The sequence below is a fragment of the Penaeus monodon genome, chromosome 9 (assembly GCF_015228065.2).
Source record: "Penaeus monodon isolate SGIC_2016 chromosome 9, NSTDA_Pmon_1, whole genome shotgun sequence".
NCBI lineage: Eukaryota > Metazoa > Arthropoda > Malacostraca > Decapoda > Penaeidae > Penaeus > Penaeus monodon.
In genome coordinates, this window is record NC_051394.1 from 42,533,215 (window position 1) to 42,548,214 (window position 15,000).

The 15,000-nt window shown below is 38.6% G+C and overlaps 1 protein-coding gene across 3 annotated transcripts in view; it reads right to left on the reverse strand.

Annotated features, from left to right (window-relative positions):
• The window catches only part of LOC119577175 (protein PRY2-like), a 51,953-nt gene that overhangs the window by 21,257 nt on the left and 15,696 nt on the right, over positions 1-15,000 (reverse strand). The window contains exon 1 of one of the 3 annotated variants that reach the window (XM_037924890.1): positions 4,058-4,474. The exons of 1 other annotated variant lie outside the window; for it this stretch is intronic. In XM_037924890.1, coding sequence (XP_037780818.1) covers positions 4,058-4,425 — 368 coding nt within the window. In that variant the 5' untranslated portion in view covers positions 4,426-4,474. Of the gene's footprint in view, positions 1-446; positions 629-4,057; positions 4,475-15,000 lie in introns of those variants that run through there. One more of the 3 variants, XM_037924893.1, reaches the window with a different exon arrangement.

Genomic DNA, 15,000 nt, shown 5'->3' on the forward strand with positions numbered 1-15,000 from the left:
GACGAGCAGGCGCGACGCGGTGCTACTTGGTACTGGCACCATGGCGGTCCGGGCCGGCAGCCCCCGCTACCACTTGCTATTGTGATCAATATCTTGCAATAATTCATTCACGATAAGTTTCAATGACTGGTTCAGGGTAACCCGTGACTCGCCTGGTCTGCTCGAATGGGTGAATGTCCTCAGGGATTTCAGACGTAGTGATTTTGCAACGCCACATGAAAATCATAATAAATAACATGCCGAAAAACAATAATAGTCATTGATTCTATACTCACTGCATTCATTTAGCTTAAATACGATGCTATTATAAACCATTATGTCATAAATAGCTACATATTTAAGAACCAGATCTAGAGTTAAAGTCTCGTTTCATTTCATTTTCAGAAAAAAAAGAAAAAGAAAAAGGAAAATGCGATCTTGAATACAGGCCGTTAAGGGATAACTACCGATCTTTGGGCCCGCTAAAGTGAAGATGACCTTCATCCAGACGAGGCATGGTGACCTTCCCCTCAGAGTACTGGCTGGAGCTCCTCGCTGGGCAACACTGCTCGCGCCTGGCTGGAAACTCACCAGGAAACCTTCTGCTGTCTGCAAAACCTCTCCTCTCTTTCATACTCTCGTTCTCTCTCTAAATCATTAAACTGCTATATGGTTTGGTTGTTTTTTTTTTGCGTATATATATATTATTTTTTGTGCAGTTACTTTCTATTATGATTTTTCTTTGCAACTATGAACAGATAACGGATATAATGAAATGCATTGCAGGATTAAGAATACTATGCTATAAATCAATCACGAGGCTCCAAGATGTCGCGCAATGGATATGCTGTAAGAAAAGGCTTGTCTAATTTTCTTTTTACTTTCAGGTGTAAATTATGTCAACGAATGCTTACATAAATACATCTTATTAGATTAAACTGCATGTTCTTTTTGGTGGCGTGAGGCGAGGGTGATACTGCGCATGGCAACCACTGTCTGCCGATTCAGACTTCCAAAGAGATCTTCTAAACGATGTGCTAAAGATGAAGAATATTGTCCTAAACCATCAAAGCTCTTCATTGAGGTGTCTTGTGAAGTACTTGTAAATGGAAATTCATTATTTTTACCATTCTCCAATATTTGCATGCGCATCTTTAGTCAGTTTGAAAACTGCGGTTGGGTGGCACCTTCTGTTGCTGGAACACATGGTGCTAAAATTATAAATGTTTTAGAAAAGCTACAAGATAATTAGCACTGACACTTTTGAATGGGAGCGAGAAATACGGGGGAATCCAGCAACCTATCAATTACAGTGACTGCCAAAATATGATCACGGCCGTACGTATGTGCGAACGTATTCCTCCAAGGTGACAAATGTAATGAAGTGTAGCGAATTTTCTTCTCATGGCTGACTCGAACCTCATGGGAATAGTGTAGCGTAGTATTACTGTCAACAAACAAGGGCATGGCCAGGCCAGGCATAGCATGCAGATTGTGCAAATCTCACTAGGATGGCGTGTGGCATCCTCCTCCTCCTCCGCCGGCTGCTGCTGCTGCTTCTCCTCCCCTTCGTGAGAGCTCTTGCATTGGAGGAACTCCCTAAAGGGCGACTGGGTAATTCCGGTGATGTAGGACATGCCAGCTATACTACGGGGGGCGAGGCTAGCTCTGCTACGTAATTTTCCTATTATCTTCACATGCCAACTTCGGTTTAACCAATACGCTGACAAGGTCTCGACAAGGAAGACTGCCAAGAAACGATGTAAGTTACTACAGGATGAAAACTTGCGAGCAGATTGATCTTGGGGGGAACTGTAAGCGATCACGACATCTCCCTTTCCGAGAACCGATGCCTGGCTCGAGGGAGGGAACTGTGGCAGTGCAGCGCAATGCGAAACCTACAGTAATGTGCTCTCTTCCTTTGTCTTCTTCGGAGATAGGAATTACTGAAATTATTTTCATATGAATATTCAATATTAAGAAAGTCTCCGTTTCTAAGTAACGTGAACGGCTTTTGCTTGTTTGTTGTTTGATATACATCAAGGATGTCAATTTTACTTAATCGGACAGGCCATAAGTATGCGGGCCATATAACATATATAGTCTAAGTATAAAGGTACCCATTTGTGAGTTGCTTAAAGCATATTAACTACCGTTAATCGTAAAGTATAAACAAATTAACATAGAACATGCGTGGTATTCCTGAAAGACAAGGGGCCGTGAACTTCCGTAATGCAATTTTGTTTATATTATTAGTTTCATTGAGTATGGTCCTTTCCTGTAGCGATTTATGCAAGAAAACAGAAGTGCTGAAGATGAACATTAATATTAGAGAGAAGGAACTTCGTTGAAAAACATATTCCTCATAACCATTTACATTTATTTCCCGTTTTCGATATCTCACATGTCCTATGTGTATTGCTTGGTACACATAACATACATAATGGTATTGAAGCAGACAGAAGCTATAGTTAGACTTAAATTAATCCAGCTTAGGCGAAAGTTGAACGACCTAACGTATATGTGCTCTTTAATTAGATAAATATCATCGGCTGTTAAAACCGTGGGCTCTGGGCGCAGCATGGACAGAAGTGCATTTCTATGAATAATTTGCGTATTAGGGTTCGAGTGATACCATATATTATGTAGCATCAAAAATTCCCATTGTTGGATGACTGTTACTGCAATTGCTTTTTTCAATAAGACAGAAAATGCTTGGTGAACTCTTTTATGACCGTTTCAGTTTTCGAGCAGTGGCATTGCTTAGCCTTAAGAGTAAAAATGGCTAGATATATATGCCGAGTTGCAGGAGTAATAAGTATTATTTTCCATTTCGACATAATTACGTTCATGCTCGTTTTAAAAAATGTAGAATAATTCAATTCAGGAAAATTGCCGAGTAGTGCCAGTATTATTTCATATTATTATATGAGGTTAACGAATTTATACATGTAAGCTAAAAAATGGAGTTTTTTTTGGACCACGCAGTTAATTCACTTAATTAAAGTATAATTTTGTAGGGAGGTATGCCACTGCATAATATTGGTCACATGCTCTAACCTGCCATGACACTTGGTCTTAACATGCTTCATGCGAACATCCGTTCTTGATCATGTGAACATTTGTTCTGGGTCGATTTTGAAAACAACCGCATCACACATTGTACACCCGCTCACTTCTCTGTTCTTATATTATTTCCTTTCTTGAAAGGACTGGCATCCTGACTTTGCTCATGTGACCTAATTCTGTAATTTATTATACTGATGCGATGAAGAGGTTACTGGTGTCTCATTCTTTCGTTCACTTCGACATCAATGTCACTTAAGCATTACCTTAGGTTTTATCGTAATAACTAAAAACTTTCCTTGTGAATATAAGCATGAACCTGTATAGAGTATTTTAACGAACAGAGTGAGTGACCTTTTAGAAGTCACTGACCTCATTAAGATAGGAGCCCGTATTGAAGCGCACGTAAGTAGATGTGTCATCGTAATTTATTTTCTATAACCGTTTGTAATGTAAAACGAACAGTGGTGAATTAAAAGAGAAAATACACATCTGTATAATTACACACACACAGATGCTCTACACGAAGATACGCAGACTGTAAAGAAATGTTACAATTGTTAACATTGCCTTAAAATATATTTGATGAAAATATCATATGTACTATATTGAGAATATCGTGCATGCAATTTGCATAGTGATCCGCAAAATATGGGTGCGGCGTCTACCCCCAGGAGAGGAGGGCGGGGAACTGGTATGAGGGAGTGGGTTGGGGTGAGGTCAACTTTACCTCGTATGCACATTCTTCTGGTGGATATTTCACAGTGCAGATTAGGTAGAGGATTAGTATTAAGCAGCGAGTGAGAATATATGTTATCATTGTTTTGTGACCAGACAACATACGAGGCACAAAACTAGTACTGCATCCTAGAGCATCGCGTATATCATGCACCATTCCTATCATGCAGTCTTCTTTCGCTTTGCCTTCGGTGGCAGAGCGAATAAAGATTAAGAAGCATATGTTAGTACAGCACACGAGAGGCGAGGCGATCCCATCAACAGGCGGAGTTACCTTGCGGTGTTGACGGACGGCGCAATGTTGAAGAAAGCTTGTTTGTTCCCATCGTTGATGGCAGCGGTTCCGGAGGAGACGACACGCTTCCCCTTGGCGTTGGGACGCCCTTTAACGCCCTGCTGGTTGCTCTTGCCGGTGGTGACAATTCGCTCTGCAAAACCTCCTTCCGTTCTGAAGGTGATGGACTCTTTCGCGGTGCCATTGTTGCTAAAATGGAAGGTCTTGGTGACGGAAGCACCCGTGGCTGCCCCCATGGAGGGGCCGGAGGTAATGATGGTCCTCTTGAAAGACGGTGACGTGTTAGTGGTCGTGGCCGTGACGCCCCAGCGACCGGGGGTCCTCACGATGACGGTTCCGCCCGTCATGGTGCCTCCGGGGTCTTCCTGGAGAAGCACCTCCTGCGTCCTCCCGTTTATTCTTGGTTCGTTTGGAGAACTTTACTTCAGGTGACTCACGCTTCTCGATATCACCTAGGGGCAGGGAGGTCAGTACCGAAAACAGAACTCCGAGGTGTTCATCATATTTTCGAATGATTCCGTTCACAACGAATTAGACGCACAGGGACAGGGGAGAGAGAACTAGAACGGGAGGGGAGAGAGACGAAGAAGAACGAGGTGTAGCATCAGATTTGAGATGAGAGAGAGAAGAGCAAGAGAGAGAGAGAGAGAGAGAGAGGAGGAGGGAGGAGGGGGAGGAGGGAGAGAGAGAGGAGAGAGAGGAGGAGAGAGAGAGAGAGGAGAGAGAGAGAAGAGAGAGAGAGAGAGGAGAGAGAGAGAGAGAGAAGAGAGAGAGAGAGAGAGAGAGAGAGAGAGAGAGAGAGAGAGAGAGAGAGAGAGAAAGAGAGGAGAGATAAGGGAGTTAGGAAAGAATACAGTGTCTCTCAAATACATGAATGTATACTACATATATGGGTGAAAAAGGAAGCAAGAAAGAAAACAAAGTAAATATCCCATATGGAAAGCACATCAATAACTGACAGACAGGTAACCAAATACACAGAGAAGGGAGACATCTAGACATATAGACAAACAGACAACTGAGTTAAACGGACAGACAGAAACAACGACTTCTTGACAGACGATTAGTCATGAAAACAGCCTTGAGTGATATAGTGATAGTCATGACTTGGGTGGCCATGGGGGGTGAAAGCCATACACACTGATTTGGCACAAACGGGTATTGATTTATGGTTATTTATCGATGCTAATTAACTTCTCGCAGCCATCAGGTGGTAGGAGAAATGATTAGTTCTGACCCTCACGGCAATTGCTTTGAATGGGACAGCTTCATTTCACATGTATGGTTCGTTACTGGCTTTATCATCCTCAGTACCTTGCATATTTTTTGTTGAAAATGTGTGACAGTCTTCTCTTAATAACATAAAAAAAAATATGATGGTGATAGTGAGAATGATAATAACGACAGTAAGAAATATATACTAATAATATATGAATAAAAATTACATCAATAATGATGTGTGCATGTATATATATATACATATATATATATATATATATATATATATATATATATATATATATATATATATTATAAATATATATTATATATATATTATAAATACATATTATATATATATATATATATATATATAATATATATATATAAATATATTTATATATTATATGTATATATATATATATATATATATTTTATATATTATTATCATATATATATATATATATATTATACATATAATATATTTATATGCATATTATGTTATATCTATATATATATAATATATATCTTATATATATATATATATTATATTATTATATATATTATATTAGTATTGAAGGAAATGCCAATGGCTAACAGTAACGAGTCTGACCTGTTTTCTTTAATATGGCATTTCATGCCCTATTTATGTGTACATGTAAATGTTTTATTGCGTTTACTTCACTGTTGTTTCTCCCGGTGTTTTAGTTCGAGTCATACTGATTTTCAGCATATATGACTTGGCTGTTAATGAAGAGAAAAGGCAACGATAACTTTTTCAGTGTCCGAGCTGCATTATCGCAAGAGCAATTTTTCTATAAACAATTACCAGAAATTATATATATCTCATTATAACGGAAAGGGATGTCCTTTAATATCAACGCTTATGTTCCTTTACGCTGTTTGATGTTCATGTGTAACAACTCAGGCTACAGAATCCCTACCAAGAACCACGGACACCCAGGCACAGCGACCACACGATCTAGACCTTGACACGATCCAGGTCCGCTTCTGGTACGGAACAGAACGGCTCAACAGAATCACCGTAAGCACAGGGGGTATAGCGGAGTGGCTTCACACACAACCACGGAGGCGCTTCGAACACACACAAAAGATATCAATTCTTGGTAAGTGTCGGCTAGTTTGTCATAGCTAGCGTCCGGCTTCCGTCGGATGCGAGACCACGCGTGGTGTTCATGCGACACCGGATGTTCTTGTCTTTTTATCGAAGTCGATTTGACAAAGGAACTCGCTTGTCTAAATATACCGTTTCCATACGCACTCGCACACACATACTGACATATATACATACATAAACACTTAGATATATACGTAATACATACATACGTAATACATGCAGTGTGTCTGTGCGTATGTGTGTTAGTGTGTGTGTGTGTGTGTGTGTGTTTGTGTGTGTGTGTGTGTGTGTGTGTGTGTGTGTGTGTGTGTGTGTGTGTGTGTGTGTTGTGTGTGTGTGTGTGTGTGTGTGTGTGTGCGTGCGTGTGTGTGTCTGTGTGAGAGATAGATAGATAGATAGATAGATAGATAGATAGATAGAGAGAGAGTGAGTGCCGTGTGTGTATGTGCCAAACACATGCATATACATACACAGAAACACACACACACACACACACACACACACACACACACACACACACACCCATATATATATATATATATATATATATATATATATATATATATATATATATATATATATATATATATACGTACACACATCATGATTTGATTCTATTTTAAGAGACAGACATGTCTGGAGAACTTTATTAGATTCTAATTTTGATTTTCTCTGAGGAGAATGTTCCTTTGTATTCATCAATAAAAAAAAAATTCTGAATTCCTTACTTGAATACATTTCCCTCTCCTTGTACCATTTAATAAAACATGATTAAGAAGAAGACTGGACGAGGAGGTGGAGGAAGAAGGGAAAAAAATATAATCTTCGCCCTTCCTGTTTCTTGCCATGAGCAGAGACTTCGAGCCAGTGACTTTCACCCTCTCCTAAATAAACCCTCCCTCCCCCTCCCCCCTCCCATTTCAACCTACCCCTTCCCCCTTTAACCCCCTTACCTAAAGCTTCCACTTCCCCTCTTCCATTTAATCCTTCCCTTCCCCATTCCCCTCTTCCGCTTAAACTTTCTTTTCCTTCCACCTTCCATCCCCAAGTCTTCCTCCTTGTGCTATTTTATCTTTCACCTCCCTATGTCCCACCTTCATCTTCTCTCCCGTCTAATTCCTTCCCTTCCTTCCCCATCTGCCATTTCAACCTCCCCATTCCTCTTGTCTATCCCTCCCTCCCCACCCCACTTTTCACTCTCCACCATCTACCATCTCCACCTCACCCTTCCCCCTCCCATTTCCCCATCTTCACCCTCCTCCTCTCCCCATTTTCACCTAACCCTTCTCCCCTCCCATTTCTCACCCAAACACCCTCCCTTAGCCTCACCCTCACCCTTCCCCCTACCCAATTCTTACCCAAACCCCACCCTGAACCTCCCTTTCTCCCACCTCCCCCACACCTTCTCCCGCCTCCACTCCCTGTAACCCCCAGGGCTACAATTTATGGCCAGCGTCATTGCCTTTTATATGTGTGCCTCAATTTCTACACCTTGTTTGATCCCTTATATAGCCACGACCGGGAGCGCTGGGATGTCTTACAATGCGCGCTCCTTGATTTAGAGCTCGTGCACATGATCATCAAGATAGACTCGAAATGTCGATGGAAAATTAATGTAGAATGAAGGAACGCGATTGTGGTATTTTAGCTCTCGATGCTTGCCCTCGGATATGTACCTTGGGTTGTCTGGAGGGTAACGGCGGCCAGGGTATCATGTGCAACCTTCTTGTCTAGAGGACGCACGCATCGTTCATTAGCTTTCCCTCTCTTTATTTTTCTCTCTCTCGTATCTTTCATTCCCTCTCTCTCTTCCTTCCTTCGCTCCTTCCTTCCCCCTCCTGCTCATCTCTCTCTCTCTCTCTCTCCATCTCTCTCACTCACTCTCTCTCTCTCTCTCTCTCTCTCTCTCTCTCTCTCTCTCTCTCTCTCTCTCTCTCTATCTATCTATCTATCTCAATCTCTTATAGAGTTCCTTTGCATAACTTCACTTGGTGTTACCACAATCAGATAATGCCAGAGCAATATATCACCACCCCCAATGATAAAGAAACGTTGCACAGCTAACTAAATAGTGCCATCAAACATAAAAGTAACACTATCATCCGAAAAGCCTGCAACACTAATCAGATATAACAAAAGGTAGCGTGGCACCATCAAACATAAAACAGCATCAGTCTATAGTACCGTTGCACCATCAACTAAAACAAAACAATGATATCAGCTACCGTGGCATCATCAACCCTAAGAAACTGATACCACCAGCCTAGAATACCATAACACCATCAACCATTCGAAACTGACACTATCAGCCTAGAGTATCATGGCACCTTTAGAAACAGCCCAAAGAAGTGACACCGTCCGCCTGGAGGAGAGTGGCACCAGCTTTCCCCCTTGGTGGCGCCGCTTAGGGACAGGACGCACCATAAACATGAGCGCTAGCATGTAATTCCGCCATCGGAGGCCGCTAATAATCTTGCCCGCGCCAAGGACTGAAGAAGAGGCAAAAAGAAGTTGGAGTCGCCTTGGACGTCAGGAAGTGAAGGGGAAACTAGTGAAAATCGCAAGGAGAAAGTCAACCACACTAAATCGCACGAAATACCATTATTTCTGGATAAGGTGGAGTAAAAAAATGGGCGGTCAGCGGTGATTTACTTCGAAAAATTGATAAGGATTAGCATGTCATAGTATGCAAATACAGCAAATCAGAATAGGTCCTCTTTATATAGTTTCAGTACGTTCATATACAAAAATATCCGTTAATGTGTATGCATACCACAAATATAAAATGCATATTATATTATTATAATATATTATATATATATATATATATTAATATATATAATTATATATATATTATTATAATATGATGTGTGTTTGGGGGGTTTTGGGGTCTGTAATATATATTAAAATAAATATTATATATATATATATAATTATATATTATATAATATATATCTTTTAATATATATATTATATTAATGAATTTTGTGTGGTTTCGTGTGTGTCTGTATTCATATATATGTAAATATATAAATCATACAACATATAATACAATAATACATATTATTAAATTTTATTATAATTTTAAAATATATATTATTATATTAAATATATATAATAATAATATTATATAATATATAATACACACACACACCCACACCTCTCTCCTTCTCTCCCCTCTCTCTTCTCTCCTCTCTCTCTCTCTCTTTCTATAAAATAATATATATATTATATATTATATATATATATAATATATATACATTTTTTACATATATATTATATATTTATATATATATATATATATATACATATTTTAATATAATATATACATAACACATAAGTACACAACACACACACACACACAAACTAATATATTATATAAATATATTATATATAATATATTATATATTATATTAATACACACATATATATATTAATATAATTTTTAAAATACTATTAACATATATATACATATATATACATATTATAATTTTAGATATATTATATAAAAATATATATACTTATATATTTATATAATGTATATATATGTTTATATATATATATATATATATATTTTAAAATATTTTATATTATAAAAATATTTTTTAAAAATTGTATATATTGTATTTTTTTTTTTTTAAAAAAAAAAAAAAATTATAATTATTATATATATATTTTTTTTTGTTTTAATATATTTTATTATATAATAATATTTATAATTTTTTTTTTTTTGAATATATTTTAAAATATATATATAATAAAATTTAATATATATACTTACTTATATTATATAATAATATATTTATAAAATTTCATATATTAAATTATCTATATCTATCATTTATAATAAATATTATATATATTAATTTATTTAAATATATTTTAAAATATTTTACCCCATAATATTTTATATTTTATATATATATATAGGGTTGTTTTAAATGTATTATAAAATATATATGTGTGGGGTGTGTTTTGGGTGTGTTTGTGGGGTGTGTGTATGGGGTGTGTGTGTGTTTGTTTTGGGGTGGGGTTTTGTGTGTGGTGTGTTGTGGTGTGTGTGGTGGGGTGTGTGGGGGGTGTGTGTGTGTGTGTGTGTGTGTGTGGTTTTTTTTGTGTGGGCACATATTTTCTACATATATATATATACAATTATATATATATATATAGATAAATTAATATTTTTATAAAATATACCACACCCACACAAAATTTTAAAATATATTATATATAAAATATAATTATAATATAATATATATTTATATATATATATATATATAAATATAAAACATATAATTTGCACCAAAAACACCCCCCCCCCCCCCATATAAAATTATATAATATTATATAATATTATAATAAAAATATATATATATATCTTTTAGTGTTTTGTGGGGTGTGGGGTGGTGTGTTTTTTGTGGTGTGTGTGTGTGTGTTGTGTGTGTGTGTTTTGTTTTGTGTGTGTTGTTTGTGTGTGTTTTGTGTGTTATGGTGTGTGTTGTGTGTGTGTGTGTGTGTGTTTGGGGTGGTGTGGTTTTGTGGGGTGGTGTGTGTGTGGGTGTTGTGTGTGTGGGGTGTGTGTGTGTGTGTTTTGTGTGTGTGTGTGTGTGTGGTGTGCGTGGTGTGTGTTTTGTGTGTGTGAAACCATTGTCTACATAAAATACTTTATATATTATATATATATTATAAAAATTTTATATATATATTTTGTTTGGTGTGTGTGTGTGGGGTGTGGGGTGTGTGTGTGTGTGTGGTGTGTTTATATAAATATATTAATATATGGGGTTTATTACCCCTACATCTCCCCTTCTCCTCTCTCTCTTTTCTCTCTCCCCCCTCTCTCTCTCTCTCTATTATATTTTAATATCTATTAAAATTTTATATATATATTAAAATATAATATGTATTTTATATATATATATATTTTTATATATAGATATTATAAAATTTTGTATGTACAATATATAATTTTATAAAGAAGCCAATCCGCCTAAAACGACACCATACACTCACACAACAGTACAGACACACCACTCATCCAGATATAAAAAAACATGAAATATACGTACGACGGGCCCACCCCAACCCACACACAAAACCACACACACAAAACCACACCCCACACAAAACACAACACACAACACACACACACACACCACAAAACACACACATATATATATTTTATATATTTTAATATATATTTTATATATAAATATTTTAATATATATATATTTTCTTTTAAAACATATTATGTATATGTATGTATGTGTGTGTGTTTTTTATATATATATATATATATATTTTAAAATATATATATTATATATAATTATATATTATATTATTATTTTTTACTACCCCAGAGAGAGAGAGAGAGGGAGAGAGAGAAAAGAAAGAATGGGGGAGGGGAAAAGAAAAAAGGAGGGGCGAGGGAGAAAAAAGAGAGAGAAGAGAGAGGGGAAAAATAGAGAGGAAAAGGGGAGACGAGAGAAAGAGAGAGGAGGGGAAAGCGAGGGAGAGAGGAAGAGAGAGAGGAGAGAGAAGAGAGGAGGGGAGAGGAGAGAAAAGAGGGAAAGAGAGAGAGAAAAAAAGAGAGAGTTTAAAAGATTTAAAGAGAGAGAGAGAGATTTAAAAAAAAGAAAAGAGAGAAAAGAAAAAAAGAAAAAGAGGAAAGAGAGTTAAAAAAGAGAGAAAGAGAGTTAAAGAGAAAAAGGAAGAGTTAAAAGGAAAAGAAGAAAAAAAGGAGGAGAAAAGAAAAGAGAGAGGGGAGAGAGAAGAGAGAGAGAGAGAGAGAGAGAAGAGAGAAGAGAGAGAGAGAGGGGTTTAAAGAGAGAGAGAGGGGGAGATTTAAAAAAGGGGGAAAAGGGGAGGGGAGGAAAAGAGGAGAGAGATTTTTAAAGAGAGAGAGAAAAGAGGGGGGGAATAGAGAGAGGGGAGAGGAGGAGAGGACGAGGGGAAGGAGAGGAGAGAGAGAGATTTTAAAAGAAAAGGGGGAGAAAAAAGAGAGGGAGAAGAGAGAAGGAAGAGGGAGAGAGAAGGGGAAGCGAGAGGGGAAAGGGGGAAGAGAGGAGGAAAAGCGAGAAAAAGGAGAAAAGAGAAAAGGGGAAAGAAAGAGGAGAGGGGAAAAGAGAGAAGAGAGGAAAAGAGCAGGGGAGGAGAGAGAGGAAAAGCGGGGGAGAAAAAGAAAAAGGGGAGGTTAAAGGAGAGAGAATGAAAAGGGGATAAAAGGGGATAGAGAGAATTAAAGGCCGAAGACCCGGAAGGGAGCGAAAAGGAGAGGGAGAGAGAGGCGAGAGAGGGGGAGAGGAGGATGGGAGAGAGAGAGAGAGAGAGAGGACAGACGACAGAGAAAACAGAATAGAGGGGAATAGAGAGGAAAAGAGAGATTTTAAAGAAAAATTTGAGAGGGGAAAAAAAAGAAGAAAAGATTTTAGCAGATGAGAAGGGGAGCGAAAAGAGGAGGGGGAAGAGAGGGGAGAGAGGAGAGAGAGGAGAAAAAGGGGAAAGAGAAAAAGAGAGAGAGAGAGAGAGGGGAGAGAGAGAGAGAGATTTAAAAGAGAGAGAGAGAGAGATTTAAATAATTGAAGAGATAGGGAGGAGAAAATTTAACCCGGAGAGAGAAAAGAGAGAGGGGAGAGAGAGAGAGAGAGAGAGAGAGAGAGAGAGAAGAGAGAGAGAGAGGAAAAGAGGGGGAAGAAGAGAGAGAAGAGAAAAGAGAGAGAGAGGATTAAAAAGGGGGAGAGGAAGAGGGGAGAAGAGAGAGAGAGAGGAGAGGAGAGAAGAGAGAGAGAGAAGAGGGAGAGGGGAAAAGAGAGACAGAGACAAAGACAGACAGAAGAGAGGGAGAAAGGAGAGGATGGGAGAGAGAAAAAGATAGAGAGTGTTTGATAGATGTTTAATGATGGGAAGAGGGGGTAGAGGGGAGAGAGAGGAGAGGGAGAGAGAGAGATGGGAAAAGGAGGGAGAGAGAGAGAGAGAGAGAGGGGGAGAGAGAGAAAAGGAGAGAGAGGGGGGGGGAGAGAGGAGCCCGCCCAGAGCAGACAGAGAAAAGAGAAAAAACGGGAGGGGAAAAACAGAGAGAGACAGGAGAGGAGAGGGGAGAGAGAGAGAGAGAGAGAGCCCAACGGGACAGACAAAACAAACAGAAAACAGACGGAGACAGACAGAGAAAAGGAGGGGAGAGAGAGAGAGAGGGGGAGAGAAAGGAAGGAAAGGAGAGAGGGAGAGAGGGGGGAAAAGAGGATTTTTAAGAAAAAGAGAAAATGTTTAAAGGAGAGAGATAGGGGGAGATAAAAAGAGGATTAAAGAAAAGAGAGAGAAGAGAGGAGAGAGAGAGAAAAGAAAAGTAGAGAGAGGGGGGGGAGAAGAAAAGAGGGGAGAGGAGAGAGAGAGAGAGAGAAGAGAGTTTTAAAGGGGAGAGAGGAAATTAAAAAAGAGGGGAGAGAGCCAGAGAGAGAGGGGGAGAGAGAAAAGGAGAGAAGAGAGAGAGGAGAAAATTTTGAAGGAGAGAGAGGGGAGAGGGGGAAGGGAAAGACAGAAAGATAGAGAAAAAGGAGAGGAGAGAAAATGAGAGAGAGAGGGAGCGGGGAAAAAGAGAGAAAGAGAGAGAGAGAAGGGAGGAGGGAAGAGAAAAGAGCCAGAAAGAGACGAGGGGAGAGAGCCCGGAGAGAGAGGACAGAAGAGAGAGAAAACGGGAGAGGGGAGAGACCGAGAGAGAGAGAGAGCCCGACAGGGAGAGAAGAGGGAAAAGAGGGGATAAAAGAAGAGAGGAGAGGAAAGAGAGAGAGGAGAAGAGGGGAAGAAAAGGAAAAGGGAGAGATTTAGATAGAGAGAGGACCAGGAAGAAGAGAGAGGGGGTTTAAACCCCATGACTTCAAAACCCCGGGCCAAGCAAAAAATTCTGACAAGCCCCAGGCCCCCCTCTTGACCCCCGATAAGAAAATTTCCCAAAAAAGAATATTCAAAAAGGCACACTGATTTTGCATTAAAATTTTTGATAAAAAACCTGTATTTTTGTTTTCGTTACCCTCATTTAGCCTTTTTTCCCGACCTACGAAAAAAATGTGGTGCACATATTACCTGATAGATGATACGCTTATATCATACATTTCTTGATCTGAGGGTTGGGGAAATTTCGTGGTAATATTTTTTTGCCTAAAATTTTAGCCAAAAGCCCCCCCATTTTGTGCCATCGCAAAAACCTGCACTAACTCTTACTTACGTTGTAGCGTATACATCTTTCCTACAGATAGGGTGTTAGAATGAGCAGTGTAGTGCTTTTACGAGATTGTATTTTAATGGAAATGAACACTGCAACTTGGCAGTGTAGTTTTGTGTTAAACCTTGGATAGTGCTATACTATATTAGGGCATTGGATATTACGGTGCCAATTAGTCAATACTGTAACTTAATGATGCTCAGTGCTAAGATGCTAAACCCTGGGCAGCATAACGCTGTAACCTGAGTTGTTTTTTATGGTACTAATCCTTAAAGAGTACAGCACTGTAACTTGACAGTGGATGTTATGGTACAAACCATATAAATCATTGCAACCTGATAGTGAACTTTC